General features: G+C 43.5%; 1 protein-coding gene across 3 annotated transcripts in view; it reads left to right on the top strand.

Annotated features, from left to right (window-relative positions):
* Positions 1-14,093, top strand: part of LOC137563286 (threonine--tRNA ligase 2, cytoplasmic) — a 63,371-nt gene that overhangs the window by 8,601 nt on the left and 40,677 nt on the right. The window contains exons 2-5 of one of the 3 annotated variants that reach the window (XM_068275547.1): positions 3,877-3,963; positions 6,896-7,060; positions 7,153-7,335; positions 9,963-10,052. The exons of 1 other annotated variant lie outside the window; for it this stretch is intronic. In XM_068275547.1, the coding sequence (XP_068131648.1) occupies positions 3,877-3,963; positions 6,896-7,060; positions 7,153-7,335; positions 9,963-10,052 (525 nt within the window). Of the gene's footprint in view, positions 1-3,876; positions 3,964-6,895; positions 7,061-7,152; positions 7,336-9,962; positions 10,084-14,093 lie in introns of those variants that run through there. One more of the 3 variants, XM_068275549.1, reaches the window with a different exon arrangement.

Below are 14,093 nucleotides of genomic sequence, written 5' to 3'. Positions count from 1 at the left end.
AAAGTTGAGATGTACCATTGGGGTGGATGTGGCAGAGGGGGTGTACGTCTCAACTCTGTAACAACTGTTTATGTATTATTCACACTGAACTGTAGCTGTCACACTTGCCCTGTCACCATTTAATAAATACCTACTGCATTTCCGGATATAGGCTGGGTTCACAATGTACCAGATCAAAAACAGATCCTGTAAAAACTAATCAATTTTCAGTTTACATTGATCAGTTTGTTACAATTGCATCATCTACTTTTTCTGTTCAGTTTTGGCATCTCCACCTAGTCGGTACCTGTTGCCATTACATTTACGTTCTGCTGCTCTGGTCCTCTGCATAAAAGAAATACCAGTATACATATCCGAGAACCCCATCAGAAGCAGTAGGCCCCCATTGGTTTGCAAAACACCAATAGGAATCCTTGAGCACCGTGGAGGATTTTCATTGGTTCACCACAAAGTGTAAAGCTATGTATAAACTTTGAAGTATTTTACCTAAAACAAGCACTAAGCAGACATGCATCTTGGTTAAACAGAGGACTCTATTAAGAGGGGAGGCAGGGAGAATGAGTAAGTGGCGCCTACTGAAATTACTGCAACAACCGTAGACATCCAGGAAGAGTGATCCATCTCGACAGATCAGTGGAGGGGTGGTCAACAACATCAGTGGACACCCTTACGGACTTCACATTTTCAGCTATTACAATCACAAATAGTGAACTACTGATATTTTAAACTACTTTTCCTGGCCCCTTGGAGTTTACAATGAAGGAACTCTACTGTAACATCTTTTTATAGAATAGCGTACACAAACTTTTTTTTTTTTTTTTTTAGCATTTAACTCGTTTCCAAAGGACTGAATTTTTGATGAGATCATATGGAGCAATGTTAACCTGTGTTTACAATGCATTCACTGTTGTGTTTGGCTTGCACTGAGTATTCCAAAACACAGCCTATCCTATTCTGCTGAGGTTGCCATTAGTTCCTGATGGTTTTAATTTCAGTGAATAGATAGGTGGCCAAGACCAGACGCATTTCGAGCATGGTGCATTTGCTTTGGATTTGAATCTCCGTGAGTCTTCATGTATTTTATATCACCCATCTTTAAATGTTTGGGTTGATATACTATAGCTTACAACACCTTTTGGCGGCATCTTTGCAACCTGCCATAATTTACAGAACTGTCATTGGTAAACAAAATGAAAGCATCCATGTTCCACCCATATTGCTTGTCAAGTCTTGAAGGGTTGCTGATGTACTACACTGAAGCGAGTACCTGTCTCTGAGCAGTAGGGACTGTGGTAAGTTAGAGTGTTGTGACATCTGCATCTCCTCCCATCTTTTAACTGTACTGGTTTCTCCTTTTTGATCAGAGCTTAAGTTATGATCTAAGATGCCTTACAAAGTAAAAAGAAAAACAAATACACTTATAGGCAAACTGGAAGTCTGCCAGGTAGATGTTGGTCTATTTGCATTTATGGTCATAATTTAGCTCAGCTCAAGCTTTAGTTCTTCTCTTTGTAATGCTATTTAAACTAATTTGCTTGTGTGTGTGTGTGTGTATATGCCCTATGCATGCCAATAAATATTTGTAGTGAAAAAATATGCAACACTGTCTACCCAAAACTGTCATTTTAAGTTGAATGTCTCTCTAATTCTAATTTGGCAGAGTGGCAGCAAGCAGCTGGTAGAGTGGCAGCAAGCAGCTGGTAGAGTGGCAGCAAGCAGCTGGTAGAGTGGCAGCAAGCAGCTGGTAGAGTGGCAGCAAGCAGGTGGTAGAGTGGCAACAAGCAGGTGGTAGTGGCAACTAGCAACTGGTAGAGGGGCAACAAGCATCCGGTAGAGAGGCTAAAAGCAGCCAGTAGAGAGGGGATAGGGACTCTAGACTGTGATGGGGACTAGACTGTCATCTCCTCTGAGGGACCATTAATGACATGGCTACAGACTGTAAGCTCTGCAGAAGATGTCAGAACTATATAAATACACAATAATAAAATCTAATTTCATAAAAATGGTCACAGCTTACTATGAACACTGGTATCCCCAATCGCCACCGGTGCAACTAAATCATTTTTAAAGAGTCATTAGTTAAGTGGAGATGATTCGTATGTAGTCTGCTTGCTGTAGTCATAGTTGCATGGAGTTTTCTTTTGCAGTAGTGTTGCTCATCCCTGTATGCTGACTCACCAGATGGTCAATCATTCTAGAAACACATCACTAATTTGTACACAAAATAGGTTAGGCCCTGTTCACACTGTACCAGATAAAATGCTGATCCGTAAAAACTGATCAGTTTTCCGTATAAATGGATCATTATTTTACGTTGGGCATCAGTTTTTAATCCATTTTTCTGTTCTTTTTTATGTTGTCACACGCTCAGCATACCTGTCGCCATCATATTCCCGCTCCCTCACCGCTTGGTTCCACTTCACAGGAAACGGGCTGGCATACAGACTGGAAAAACACAGCAGAAGTATTGAGGCTCCCAATTGGATTGCAACAGACCAGAGGGAATGGCCAAACCATGGAGAAATCTGATTGGTCTGTTGCAATCCAGTGGGGTGATGCTTTTGATGGGACTCAGATCTGTTTATCGACTCTTCTCCCCTGCAGTGGGCAGAGTGGTGGTGCCAGTAGCGGCGGAGAACCTGAACGTGATGGCGGCAGGTGAGAAAAAAAAAGGCGAAATGTACATGGCGACCAATTTAGTGAGAACTGACACTGTCAGTTCTCATAAGCTTTCATTGACTCCATCAGCATCCCTGTGTCTGACCAATCCGTAAACATTGTGCAGGATCCAATCTTGCACTCCACTCATCCGGACGAACCAAATGAGTCTGTTCTGAATTGAGTAATTGGCATCTGTTTGGATTTGTTCCATTTCATTCTGCTACATAGAACTTTTTTTCTATGGCAATGTGAGAGAGGCTTAAACCGACACTCTCTCCAAGTGACCAGGGGCAAAGCAAAGTGCATACCTATGAAACTGCAGCTGAAAGATTTGGGCGCAGGGTAAAGCTGTTTAAAGGCTTAGCCTGCTCCTGCACAAGTCCCGGTGACGTTAATTACTATTCCCACTCCAGGCTGCCATGGATAGTGGGGGAAGACGTAAATCGGCTTCCAGCTATTGCTGGCGGCCGAATTACAGTATTTTTAGAGTAATTTGTGCTCTTTCTTTTGATGGCCCCCAAATCACTCACTGTGCGCTGCTATAGCCGTAATTCCTATTACGGCCTATGGTGGCATCAGCTGCGCCCAAATCGCCTGCGCTGTTTTTACAGTGCTCAAAGCAAAGCTGCAAGCTATTGATCAGTTTACTTCCAGTTGTGTAAGTTCATCAGCAGACTGTAAATTGACTGGAAGTTTTTTAACTTTTATTTCCATGTCTTTTTGAGTTAGGATTTGCTTGTTTGGAATGTTTTGCATGTCTGGTTTTTTTTTTACATTTTGAAGTATAAAAGTACTTACACTGTAAGCACCATTACCTAGAGAGAAGTGTGACACTAGTATTATACAGGAGTATTTTGCAGACTTATTTATCTGCATAAAATGCAGGCATGCTGTCATTTGAAAACATCAGACATTTCCCAGCATGCATCGGAAACACTGCACTTGATTTTTGTCCTAACTAGTCACACAAAGTAAAGTTGAATTCCATGTACAGGAGAGGTGGGATATAGAATCATGCAATAATCTTTGTTATTTCTCAGGCTGTGTTATTATTAGGAGTTGTCATTTTGCATGATAATATTGCTGCTGTTTTTTTTGCTTTGGAAAAATTTATACAATATTTGTATACTTTATTACCTTCATAAAACATAACACGGTTACCATCATGTCTAGAACAGTGCTTTCCTTTATTTAAATAGTGATTATTTCTTTCAGGATTCTACAATAAAGAACCATGTGGCTCCTCAGAACATCAAAAAGCAGAAAAAAGTCAACAAAGAAACCAATGGGCAGCAACAGGAGGTGTGTACTTTACTGTTCCTGCAGCATTAGCTTTGTAGTAGGAGAAATGCACTTTACTGTTCATGTAGCCTCTGCTTTACAGGAGAAGAGCACTTTACTATTCCTGCAGCTTTAGTTTTGCATTAGGAGTGTGCTTTACTATTCCTGGGCATTTCTATGATGGGAAGCACTCTCGACCTTGCAGTGCTGGGTCCTTGGATCAGATCCCAGCCAGGAGGCTATATGCACAGAGTTTGTATGTTCTCCCAGTGTCTGTGTGGGTTTCCACCGGGCGCTCCTGTTTCCTCCCACATCCCAAAATCATACAGATAAGTTAATTGGCTTACCCCGGAATTGGCCCTAGACTACAATGGATATGTGACTGTCACTAACTGTCCTTCCTCACAGGAGGGACAGTTAGTGATGTGAATGCGTACTCTCAGGGCAGGATTTACCATAAGGCACTGTAGGCACGTGCCTACAGGTGCTTGAAGATGGAAAGGCAGTTTGCTCCCCTCCCTGAGAGCCTCCTTCCCTATGTAGAGTCCTGATGAGAGGTTACTCACTCTGCACTTGGCATTCCACTGGCGAGGTCTCCCTTCACTCAGTGCCTCCTCTAGCTACTTAATACTGAGGGTACTTCTGCCTACCTAATATTAAGGAGCACCTGTAGCTACCTATGACAGGCAAGGGAAGTAAGGAATAAGTGACAGCTGGAACAGCCAACACACTTGCAGTGCAGTTTGGAGAGGGTTTGTAGGTTCATGTCTAAGGTGCCAGGACATCTGTGCCTATAGGCTCCGGTGAAGTAAATCTGGGCCTGCGTACTCTGTAAAGTGCTGCAGAACTCCTGCAGCCTTAGCATTACAGCAGGAGTGTACTTTACTATTTCTGCAGCCTAAGCTTTGCAGTAGAAGGAGTGTACTTTACAATACCAGCAGCCTTAACATTACAGCAGGAGTATATTTTAGTATTCCTGCAGCCTTTGCCTTGCATCAGGAGTGTACTTTACTATTACTATTCCCTTAGCTTTGCAGCAGGAGTGTACTTCACTAAGTCTGTAGAATTATCATTGTAGCAGGAGTGTATTTTACAATTTCGGCAGCCCTTGCTTTGCAGCAGGTGTGTACTTAACTATGTCTGTAGCCTTAGCTTTGTAGCAGGAGGGTACTTTACAATTCCCGCAACCCTAGCATTGCAACAGGTGTGTACTTTACTATTACTACAGCCTTTGCTTTTCAGCAGGAGGACTGCACTTTAGGGCTCATTCACACTAGTCAGTGAGTTGAAATGCATGAATAAAAAACGTATGAATGGGTTTGAGTTGTTGTGCATTTCCATGCATTTCTATGAGTTTTAACTTCTGAGTTAAAATGCACTGCACAGCAACTGACTGTTGTAGTGAATGATATAATGAAAGTCTATGGACTCTCATGTTACCATGTAAAATGCACACTGTGTGCAGTGAGTCAAAACTCACTGCAACTCACATAGTGTGACTGAGCCCTGTTTGGGAATACCTTAGGGAGGGTGCAGACATAGATAGCGGAGTAGGAAGTGTGGGCAGCAGAAGTTCTAGAAGGTGGGAGGGCTGTGTCCAACTGGAGTAGCTGCAGATTAGAGAGGAGAGAATGTGGGAAGGGTTAATAGGAAGCCACAGCCTCCAATCAGAAAGAGATACACTACTTGTGAGTGCAGAATAGTCTGCTATGACCTGCAGACCTGCAGAGCCAGATGGAGTAGGCCAGCAAGACACATGGCAAAGCCTGCCAGCATCATGCAGAGGCCAACCCAGTTCCAAAAAAGCCTCTCCTGGATAGCAAGTCAGCCCAGCACAGCCACCCTCCAGTGCAAGATTGCAGGTTTTGTCATGTCCATTTATTTACCATGGAAAATGGATGTATTCCGCCTCTGTAGGCTTCCACTACGTCAGTTGGCATATGTACTGCATGTGGTATTATGCAAGACAAGGCTTCACATTCCTCTACATCAACAGAGACTACAAATACACTGAAAATGGACATGTCTGATCAACTCATTGTCTCTCTCTACATGTCTGTTTATTCATTGGTCTCGGTTGCAGAAAACTGTCCAAATAAGTGGTCAAGTAGGTAATTTGGGTACCTATTAACAGCACTGTATAATAGAGTTCTTAACAGCAGTGGCTGGGAAGGCACTTAGGTGTTACATTGAGGTCTCAGCACTCGGATGTGGCTCTCCTTGGATACAGTGAATTTGTCATACACTGGCAAGACAGCTGCAGGCGAACACTGCAAATGCAGCGCAGGAGACTTGGGCACAGCCGGTGCCACCATAGACCATAATAGTAATTACTGCTGTAGTGGCACACAGTCAGTAATTTTGGCGCCGTTTGAAGACGGAGCTGAAGTTACTTTGAAAACACTGTAATGCCTCTAGCAATAGCTGGAAGCCGAATTACATCATTCCCCACTATCAACGTGGACCTAGAGGGGGAATAGTATTTAACGCCGCCGGCGTGTGCAGCAGCAGGACAAGCCCTATACTTGATAGAGGACAAGGTTACACTGTCTGTGTTATTGTCTCTTACCCAACAGTGGTTAGATAAAATATTTCTGTCCGTGTTGCCAGATGGCTCATATTGTACAGGATTGTTTCCTCACATTTGCGATCCTCATTCGGTTTGTGCTGCCTAACTAGGCTCCTAATCACTGCATGAATTCTATAACAGGCAGCGTTTGTGCACGCTTGTGGGTTATCTACTTCCTCACACATTATTTTAGGCAATATAAGTAGATGAACATTAGGTTTTGAGCAATGGAAGTTTATATAAGTATACCCTTGTGCATGTTCAGCACCCTAAAATAACATGCATAAAATGCATTTGTGGATCATCCCACAATGAGCTAATATTTGTCATTGGAACTGCAATGTTCTGCTATGGTTTTTATTTCTCTTGTTTTGACTGTAACAGAGAAGACTGGGAAAAGTACAAGAACAGAAAGCAGCAAGGTATCACCGTACAGCACATGAAGCTTCAAGCACAAAGAATGGGCAGCCAAGCTTCCTCCAGCTCGTCCATCAGAGGGAATACTGTGACGCTGCTCACCGACCATGGAAAGTCATTTTCCCACTTAAGGTAGGGATTGGTGTTTTACCCAAATATTCCCTCCCATATCACTGAAGCCCTTATTGGTGTTGTTACATTGCTTTTGTTCATGTATTATTCAGGATGATATAAAGGAACCTCCATCATCGATCATCTTGCATCGGCTGCAGGAAACAAGGGAACCTGTTGCACAGGAGCAAATAGAAAACGTCATTAGCCACAATTTACCCAGATGGTTGGAATACTTTGAAGAGTCCTGCTTTAAGTGTTCAGACAGCACATGGTCCATTCTGTTCCAGGATTCGGTGAGTACTCTATTATAATTTATTACACAATTACAAGATTTACAGAATGGGCACAGCCTTCTATTGTATTTTCACAAGTACATCAACTGAAGGATGGCTAGAGATTTGATCTACTCATATTTGGGCCAGTGTTTTTGCGGTCACATTTCTAAAGCTAAGTACCCACGGGAGCGTGTGCGCGACAGTTCGGCGGCAGTTCGGCGACAGCTCGTCGCCAAATCCCTCTGCATCCACACGGCAGCAGAGGGATTAGCGATGCGGCGGAAGCTGTCGCCGAGTTTCCTCCCCCCCCGCCGGAAGCTCCGTGTGGTGTGTGTGGGTAGCTGTCGCTAGCCCACATACACATGCGGGGCTAGCGACAGTTCCGGCGAGGTTGCGGCGACGACTGTAGCCGGCGATTGAACAGGTCAATCGCCTGGCGACAGCTCCGACGGGCGACGGTTCGGGGCGCGCGCATCATACACACGGGGGAACTGTCGCCGCAACACGCGCGTGCCACGCGGTTGCGGCGACGGCCGTCCCCCGTGAGTATGGGCCTTTAGCCTTCAGCTATGCCTTCAATGAAATAAAAGATGAAGCTATGCTGGGAAGTTCTCATGCAGCTGCTTTTGTCTCTTGCAGAGTATAAGCTAGCTGGCCAAAATGGTCAGGTTAGGGCGGAACTGTTAGTGGCTAAATCTGCTGAAAATCAGCCTTCCTGCAACCAAAAAGGATAAATCTTAGGCCACCAAGTCTGCATGTGTATTGGTTAACAATTGAGTGTATGCAGCTGTAGAAGCCGCTAGATTAGCGTGGTGTTATGCTCCAATAAGTTACTCAGTGTTTGTAGGTACTGGTGGAGCAGCCCCTATAGATAAATGCTCCCGAGCAGATGTGGTTGCTGCTTGTGATTGGGGGCGGTGGCAGTCATGGTGGCCACAATTACCCCTATCAGATGGGCCTCCTGTGGCTATGGATGGCGACATGGGGGGGTGTGCACTTAAAATACCCATTATTTAAAATGACGACCCTGAATTTAGGTTGCAAACCTTCTTCTAGTTCTTTACATCGTATGATATTATTTGTTTGAGTATGTAATTAAGAGCTTATATTTGCTGCACAAGTTGTAGGGAAGCGTACGAGAGGAATCGGCGCAGGATACAGCCTGTATGGCTGATCCTGCTCCTGCACAAATTTCCATTGATTTTTAAATACTATCATGGATAGTGGGGGAATGAAATAATTTGGCTTCCAGCAATTGCTGGAGGCCGAATTATAATGTTTTATAAGTAACTTCAGCTCCATCTTCTGACAGCGCTGAATTTACTCACTGCTGCGCCCAAGTCTCCTGCGCTGGACTGTCAGTGTTTGTGTAGGGAATACTAGCATATTTGTAGGCAGTACAACTTATTCAGCTATGCTGGTTTTTTTTTTTTTTTTAAGAGATGTCAAACAATTTTAATGGCACCCACAGACCTTTCCAATTAAGCAGACAAAGGGCAAGAGGTTTTCTTATGCTCGATTTAACATCGTATTGTCTTACTTAATACTTGGCTACAAGAAATACTTGCAACCTTAGCGGTGCCAATGTTCCATTCATGTAGCATTGTGGATGTTGCTAGACTAGAATTAGATGCAGGTGACATTCATGTTTTCTCAGTATAGAATGCGGGGTATAAATATCTTTACTCAGTTATCTGCCGTATGTTTTAAACAATTGCAACACTATTACCTTCATTTTCATCTTCATCCACAACTTGTAAAATGTGTAACTCTGTACGGCTGCAAAGGCTGCTGATATTTGAGGAATATATATTTTTTTTCCAATTCAGATGTTTGTTGTCAGACGGGGAAAAGATTGTATAGTTACAGTATAAAGCATCCCTAATCTGGATGCAACTATGCTAGACTGAATAGCAATCGGCCTGCTTTCTTGGTCTATTGCTGTGGTTTTCCTTGAGGCAGTGCAGCACTAAGGATGTCATCTTGTTCTTCCCTCTTGCTCTTACAAAGGCACAAGTATGCATGCTCAGCAAAGCAATACAGTTCCCCTTTCCCCTTTAAAGGACAACTGAAGGGGGGGTATATGGAGGCTGCCATATTTATTTCTTTTAAAGCAAGATACCTGTTGCCTGGCAGTCCTTCTGATCCTCTGCCTCTAATACATTTAGCCATAGACCCTGAACAAGCATGCAGCAGATCAGGTGTTTCTGACATTATTGTCAGTTCTGACAAGATTAGCTACATGCTTGCTTCTGGTGTTATTCAAACACTACTGCTGCCAAATAGATCAGCAGGGCTGCCAGGCAACTGGGATTGTTTAAAAGGAAATAAATATTGCAGCCCCTATATTCTTCTCACTTCAGCTGTCCTTTAATGTGTGTAGAGCAGCTGATCATGTGACTCTTCAGAGCCCCAGTAGTCAGCAAGTTTCCTTGTAGCAGACTAGCAAGTCAGTGCTGTATGAAAAACCATCTATATTATTCTCTTTGTGTACCTGCCTTAGTGTTAAACTCCTATAGAAAGGGACAGGTGGACTTTATGCAGTGTTTAGAAACTGTAAAATACAGAAAATGAAACTCATGATTTTGTCTTTCTGTCATGCTGCGATTTATCTCACAAAGTCTTCTCATTAACCTGTTTTGTAGTCACTGGACAAGTCCTTACTTTTACTGAGGAGAAGACAGACTGTCGTAGATGACAAGAAAGGGCAGGTGAAAGGAAAAGCACCCAGTCATGTAAGACATCAGAGAAGCAAATTTTGGCATGGTAATTTCATTGTTTGTTACAGAAAAGAAGTAACAGTGTCTTTATTTTCAGAATGTTGTTTTGTTGCAGAAAAGAAATAACCAGCAATGCCTATTTATATCTTGCCTTTTAAAAGTTGTATGAAGAGATTGCATTAAGAATTATAATATGCATTATCACACAAGCCAGGGTGTTGTTGTTTTTGTCCGAAAACCCACAATGTGTTAATTGGCAACATCAGCTGACTAAGCATATAAAAAGTGAAAGGGTTATTCCACTTAGGTACAAAAAAATCTATATAACAACATATTGTCACTATATTTATTACTATATGTCATTGTCCTTTTTTCTCTGCGGCTGCTATAACATTTTTAGGAAACTTGCTGGAAACCATGATGGCACTATATGGCTTTGTGTAAAATATGCTCAGAATTTGTGTCATTGATTAATAAATCCCACAAAGCAAGAAGTAAGTCTTTTTGTATCCCTTTACACTCCACCTGCCTGGCTGGGCTTTTTGCAATGACACACTCACTCCACAGGGGGGCGGCATACTACACATCAGCAGTGATGCCAGCATTGCATATAACATGCATGGAATAATGACTTCCACCTCACAAATGGCTGACACAAGACAGTTTTCACAATGAACCCAGCAGAGCCTCTGTGCAGTGTGACCTGAGAAGACTCCAGAGTAATCACATGTATGATCGTGTAACACAGTTTTGTTAAAATTCCTGTTATTTAAAAAATAAAGTCAGATACCTCAGTACAGGGAAGACTCCGGAATCCTTCAGAGGCTTTCCGCATCCTCCTTGAGACCATCAATCCAACACTGGTACCCTCTGGAATATTGCGGCTGTACTCCTGTATATGAAAGAGTGTGGCGGCACTATGCAGGCAGAGGACCTCTAGCACTTGCACTGTAGTACTGAGTTGCTTGGGCTCAGCGGAAGAAGCTCCATGCTACTGTGCAGACGCTAGACATCCTCTGCAGTGTGGCTGCCCTTGTTCACGGATGAAAGAGCAGCTGCACGCACTTTTCAACAAACCTATTGGCGGTCGACAGGCAGACTCACAAGGAGTTGCATCTGAACGCAGCACTTGCATCCTTGGTCACTTTTTTTGCTGTAATAGCAGCTGAAACGCAATTGTGCCTGCAAATGGGAGGCTGGACTGGTTGACAAGTGTGCAGTTCAGCCATCCATAGAAGGGATCTTAGTCTATAGCTTCAAACACAGGTAGATAAACTTGGCCAAGGTTGCTGAAAACAATCGCCTCTGCTGAGAATATAGCATGTATGGATAGCATGCCCCTGGTGCCTCGGCCAGCAATCAGCTGGGTGTATCAAGTTGGTCAATAGCCAGCAAAGAGCTCTGTTCTCCTCCCTTACCTGCCTGACATGTGGCGTCACTACCATGCTGCTCCCAGGGCCCTGAAAGAGGGAAAGGAGATATAAATCAGTTAATTATTGATAATGTTTTATTAAGAAATGTGCATACAAATTCTTCTTTAATATATCAGCTTAACAAGGCCTGTGCTCACCAAGTACCCCCTAGTATTGTAAAGATTACCTCAAGAAGCCCTTGACAGATATATTTAGTAGTAGTACATTTCAGGTGTTTTCTATGGCATTTAAAGAAAACCAGAGAGACACAAACATAAAATATTTATACATACTTGGGGCTTCCTCCAGCCCCATCAGCGCGTATCGCTCCCACGCTACCATCCTCAGTCTTCTCTGTCTTCTGTCTTGTAAGTTCGGCCAGCCGTGGCCAGTCTGCGCTCTCTTCGGCGGAGAATAGTACTGCATCTGCGCAGTACTATTTTTTTTCCGATGGAGAGAGCGCACTGCACTTATTCAGACTGGCTTCGACTGACCGAAGTTATGGGACCTGGTACAGAAGACAGAGAAGACTGAGGACGATAGTGTGGGAGCGATCCGTGCTGATGGGGCTGGAATCTTTTATGTTTGTTTCTCTCTGGTACACTTTTTAAGGAGTACTTGAAGTTAAATTTGACTGAGCCTGTAGTGACAGGCTCTGTCTGCATGAGATCGGATGGGGTGGGTGGGGGTAGCTGGGTGAAATACGTACCTGTCCTGGCGTCTTTGCACAGGTGATGCTCCGCCCCCCTCCTTGGTAGTGTGGTGGCCAGATTTCCGGAGACAGCCAAAATACTTCAAAAACCTCCGCCTGTGTGGCCGTGGCCTTCCCCCAGGTCAGCAGCCACCAATCAGGCCCTAATACCTATTGTTTGGATATTTAACCCTTTAGCAGACATATATAGCAAATCTATATGTGCACTGCGGGGTCCATTTTTTTCTGCCGCTGGGGAAGTGTGCCTTCCCCAGCATGGCAGGGTATGCAGAGCAGTGCAGGGAGCTGTCATATTTACCTTTTCAAGGCGCCTGGATCCGCTTCTCCTTGCCTCCACTGGTGGTGCTGCAATGCCACATGATATGTTGTAATCGTAGCCCAGGGGATGGTATCAGCGTTTCAGCACTGCCCAGTGGTGGAAGAGGGGTAATGGAAGAGTCTCTTCTATCACCCCTCTTCCTCCACTGGGCAGCGCTGCAACGCTGTCACCTTACCCTGAGTTATGATCACGTCCTATCCAGTGTTGCCAACTCATCCCTTTAATTACTGACACATATGAATTATACAGGTTTTGTGGCTAGGTAGATGCAGTTAAGACACTGATTATGTGTAAGTAGCTCCAGAACCTGGATAATTAGATGTGTCAGTAATTAAAGGGATGAGTTGTATAGGTAGAAAAAAAACAACGTTTTGTAAGAAATAATACTTTTTTTAATGGCTAACTAATAGAGTTAAATGATGCAAGCTTTCTGGGATCTAGTCCATCTAAGGGATGAGTTGGCAACACTGGTCCTATTGTGTGATCGGAACTCAGAAGAAGGGTGTCGGAAGTGCAGTGCCACCAGTAGAGGCAAGGAGAAACCAATCCAGCTGCCTAGAACAGATATATATGGCAGATCCCTGAGCCACTCTGCATAGCTACATTAGGCAGCATAACCATATATGTCGGCACAAGATGCCCTGGCACGCATTATCTAACTTGAGATAATGCGTGCAGGGCTGTTAACAGGTTAAAATTAAGTACCTGCAGGGTGGTGCTACTTGTGCATCTGACCCTTTTCTCACTTTATAATACAGAACACATTGCCTAGCCTATTGTTGAGTAGCATGTCTGTACAGCGATCATTACAAAACTACTGTTAGATATCCTCTGTAAAGATCATGTTGGGTAACAAATCTCAAATATATGGCAGTGTAATATTCACTGGCTTTCACAAAAGTTACTGACAGTCCTATGATGGTTCCAGCTAGAGATGGTAATTCCACATTGCGTGCAGATGTAATGCAAACTGTATGCAGATTACAATTGGGCCAGTCAAATGCACGATGTTCTGAAATTTGCATGCAAGATGAAATGATAAGCATTTTACGGTTAGTGACCATCTCTAATTCCTGGGTAAACTGTACTATCCAGCGACCAAGTATTGTTTAGTCATCAATCAGCATCACCAGCAGAGCCTCATATGACTGATTAAGGGCTTGTTCACACTATGGACCCGATTCACTAAAGTGTGATATCATGGCCGCGCTATGCGATTCGCGTGAGTGAAAACATTTTTTGCTTGAAAATGTTCACGTTCGTGCACTACTGCGAATTTTAGCGCACGTTAACCTTCGGGTTCGCACGAACGTGAAGGTTAACACGCGCTAAAATTTGCGTTTGCGCCTCAACGTGAACAGTTTCACGCAAAAAATGTTAGATTGCGTTCCGCTTCCAAAAGCGCTGCCTGTAGTATTTTCTGAGCGCTTTGGCTCAATGGAAGGTATAGGGAAATCACAAAGCGCTTGAAAAAGTGCTTTGTAGAGCGATTTTTCCAAGCGCTTTTATGAATAAATACTTAGTATTTATTCATTTCCGGGTGAAAGAGTTCACTTCCTGACTGACGTCAGGAAATGAAAAAAAAAAATCGCTCTGCAGATTCGCTCTGCAAA

The sequence above is a fragment of the Hyperolius riggenbachi genome, chromosome 3 (assembly GCF_040937935.1).
Source record: "Hyperolius riggenbachi isolate aHypRig1 chromosome 3, aHypRig1.pri, whole genome shotgun sequence".
In the NCBI taxonomy this organism is placed as follows: Eukaryota; Metazoa; Chordata; class Amphibia; order Anura; family Hyperoliidae; genus Hyperolius; species Hyperolius riggenbachi.
This window is presented reverse-complemented; position numbering and strand designations above follow the sequence as displayed.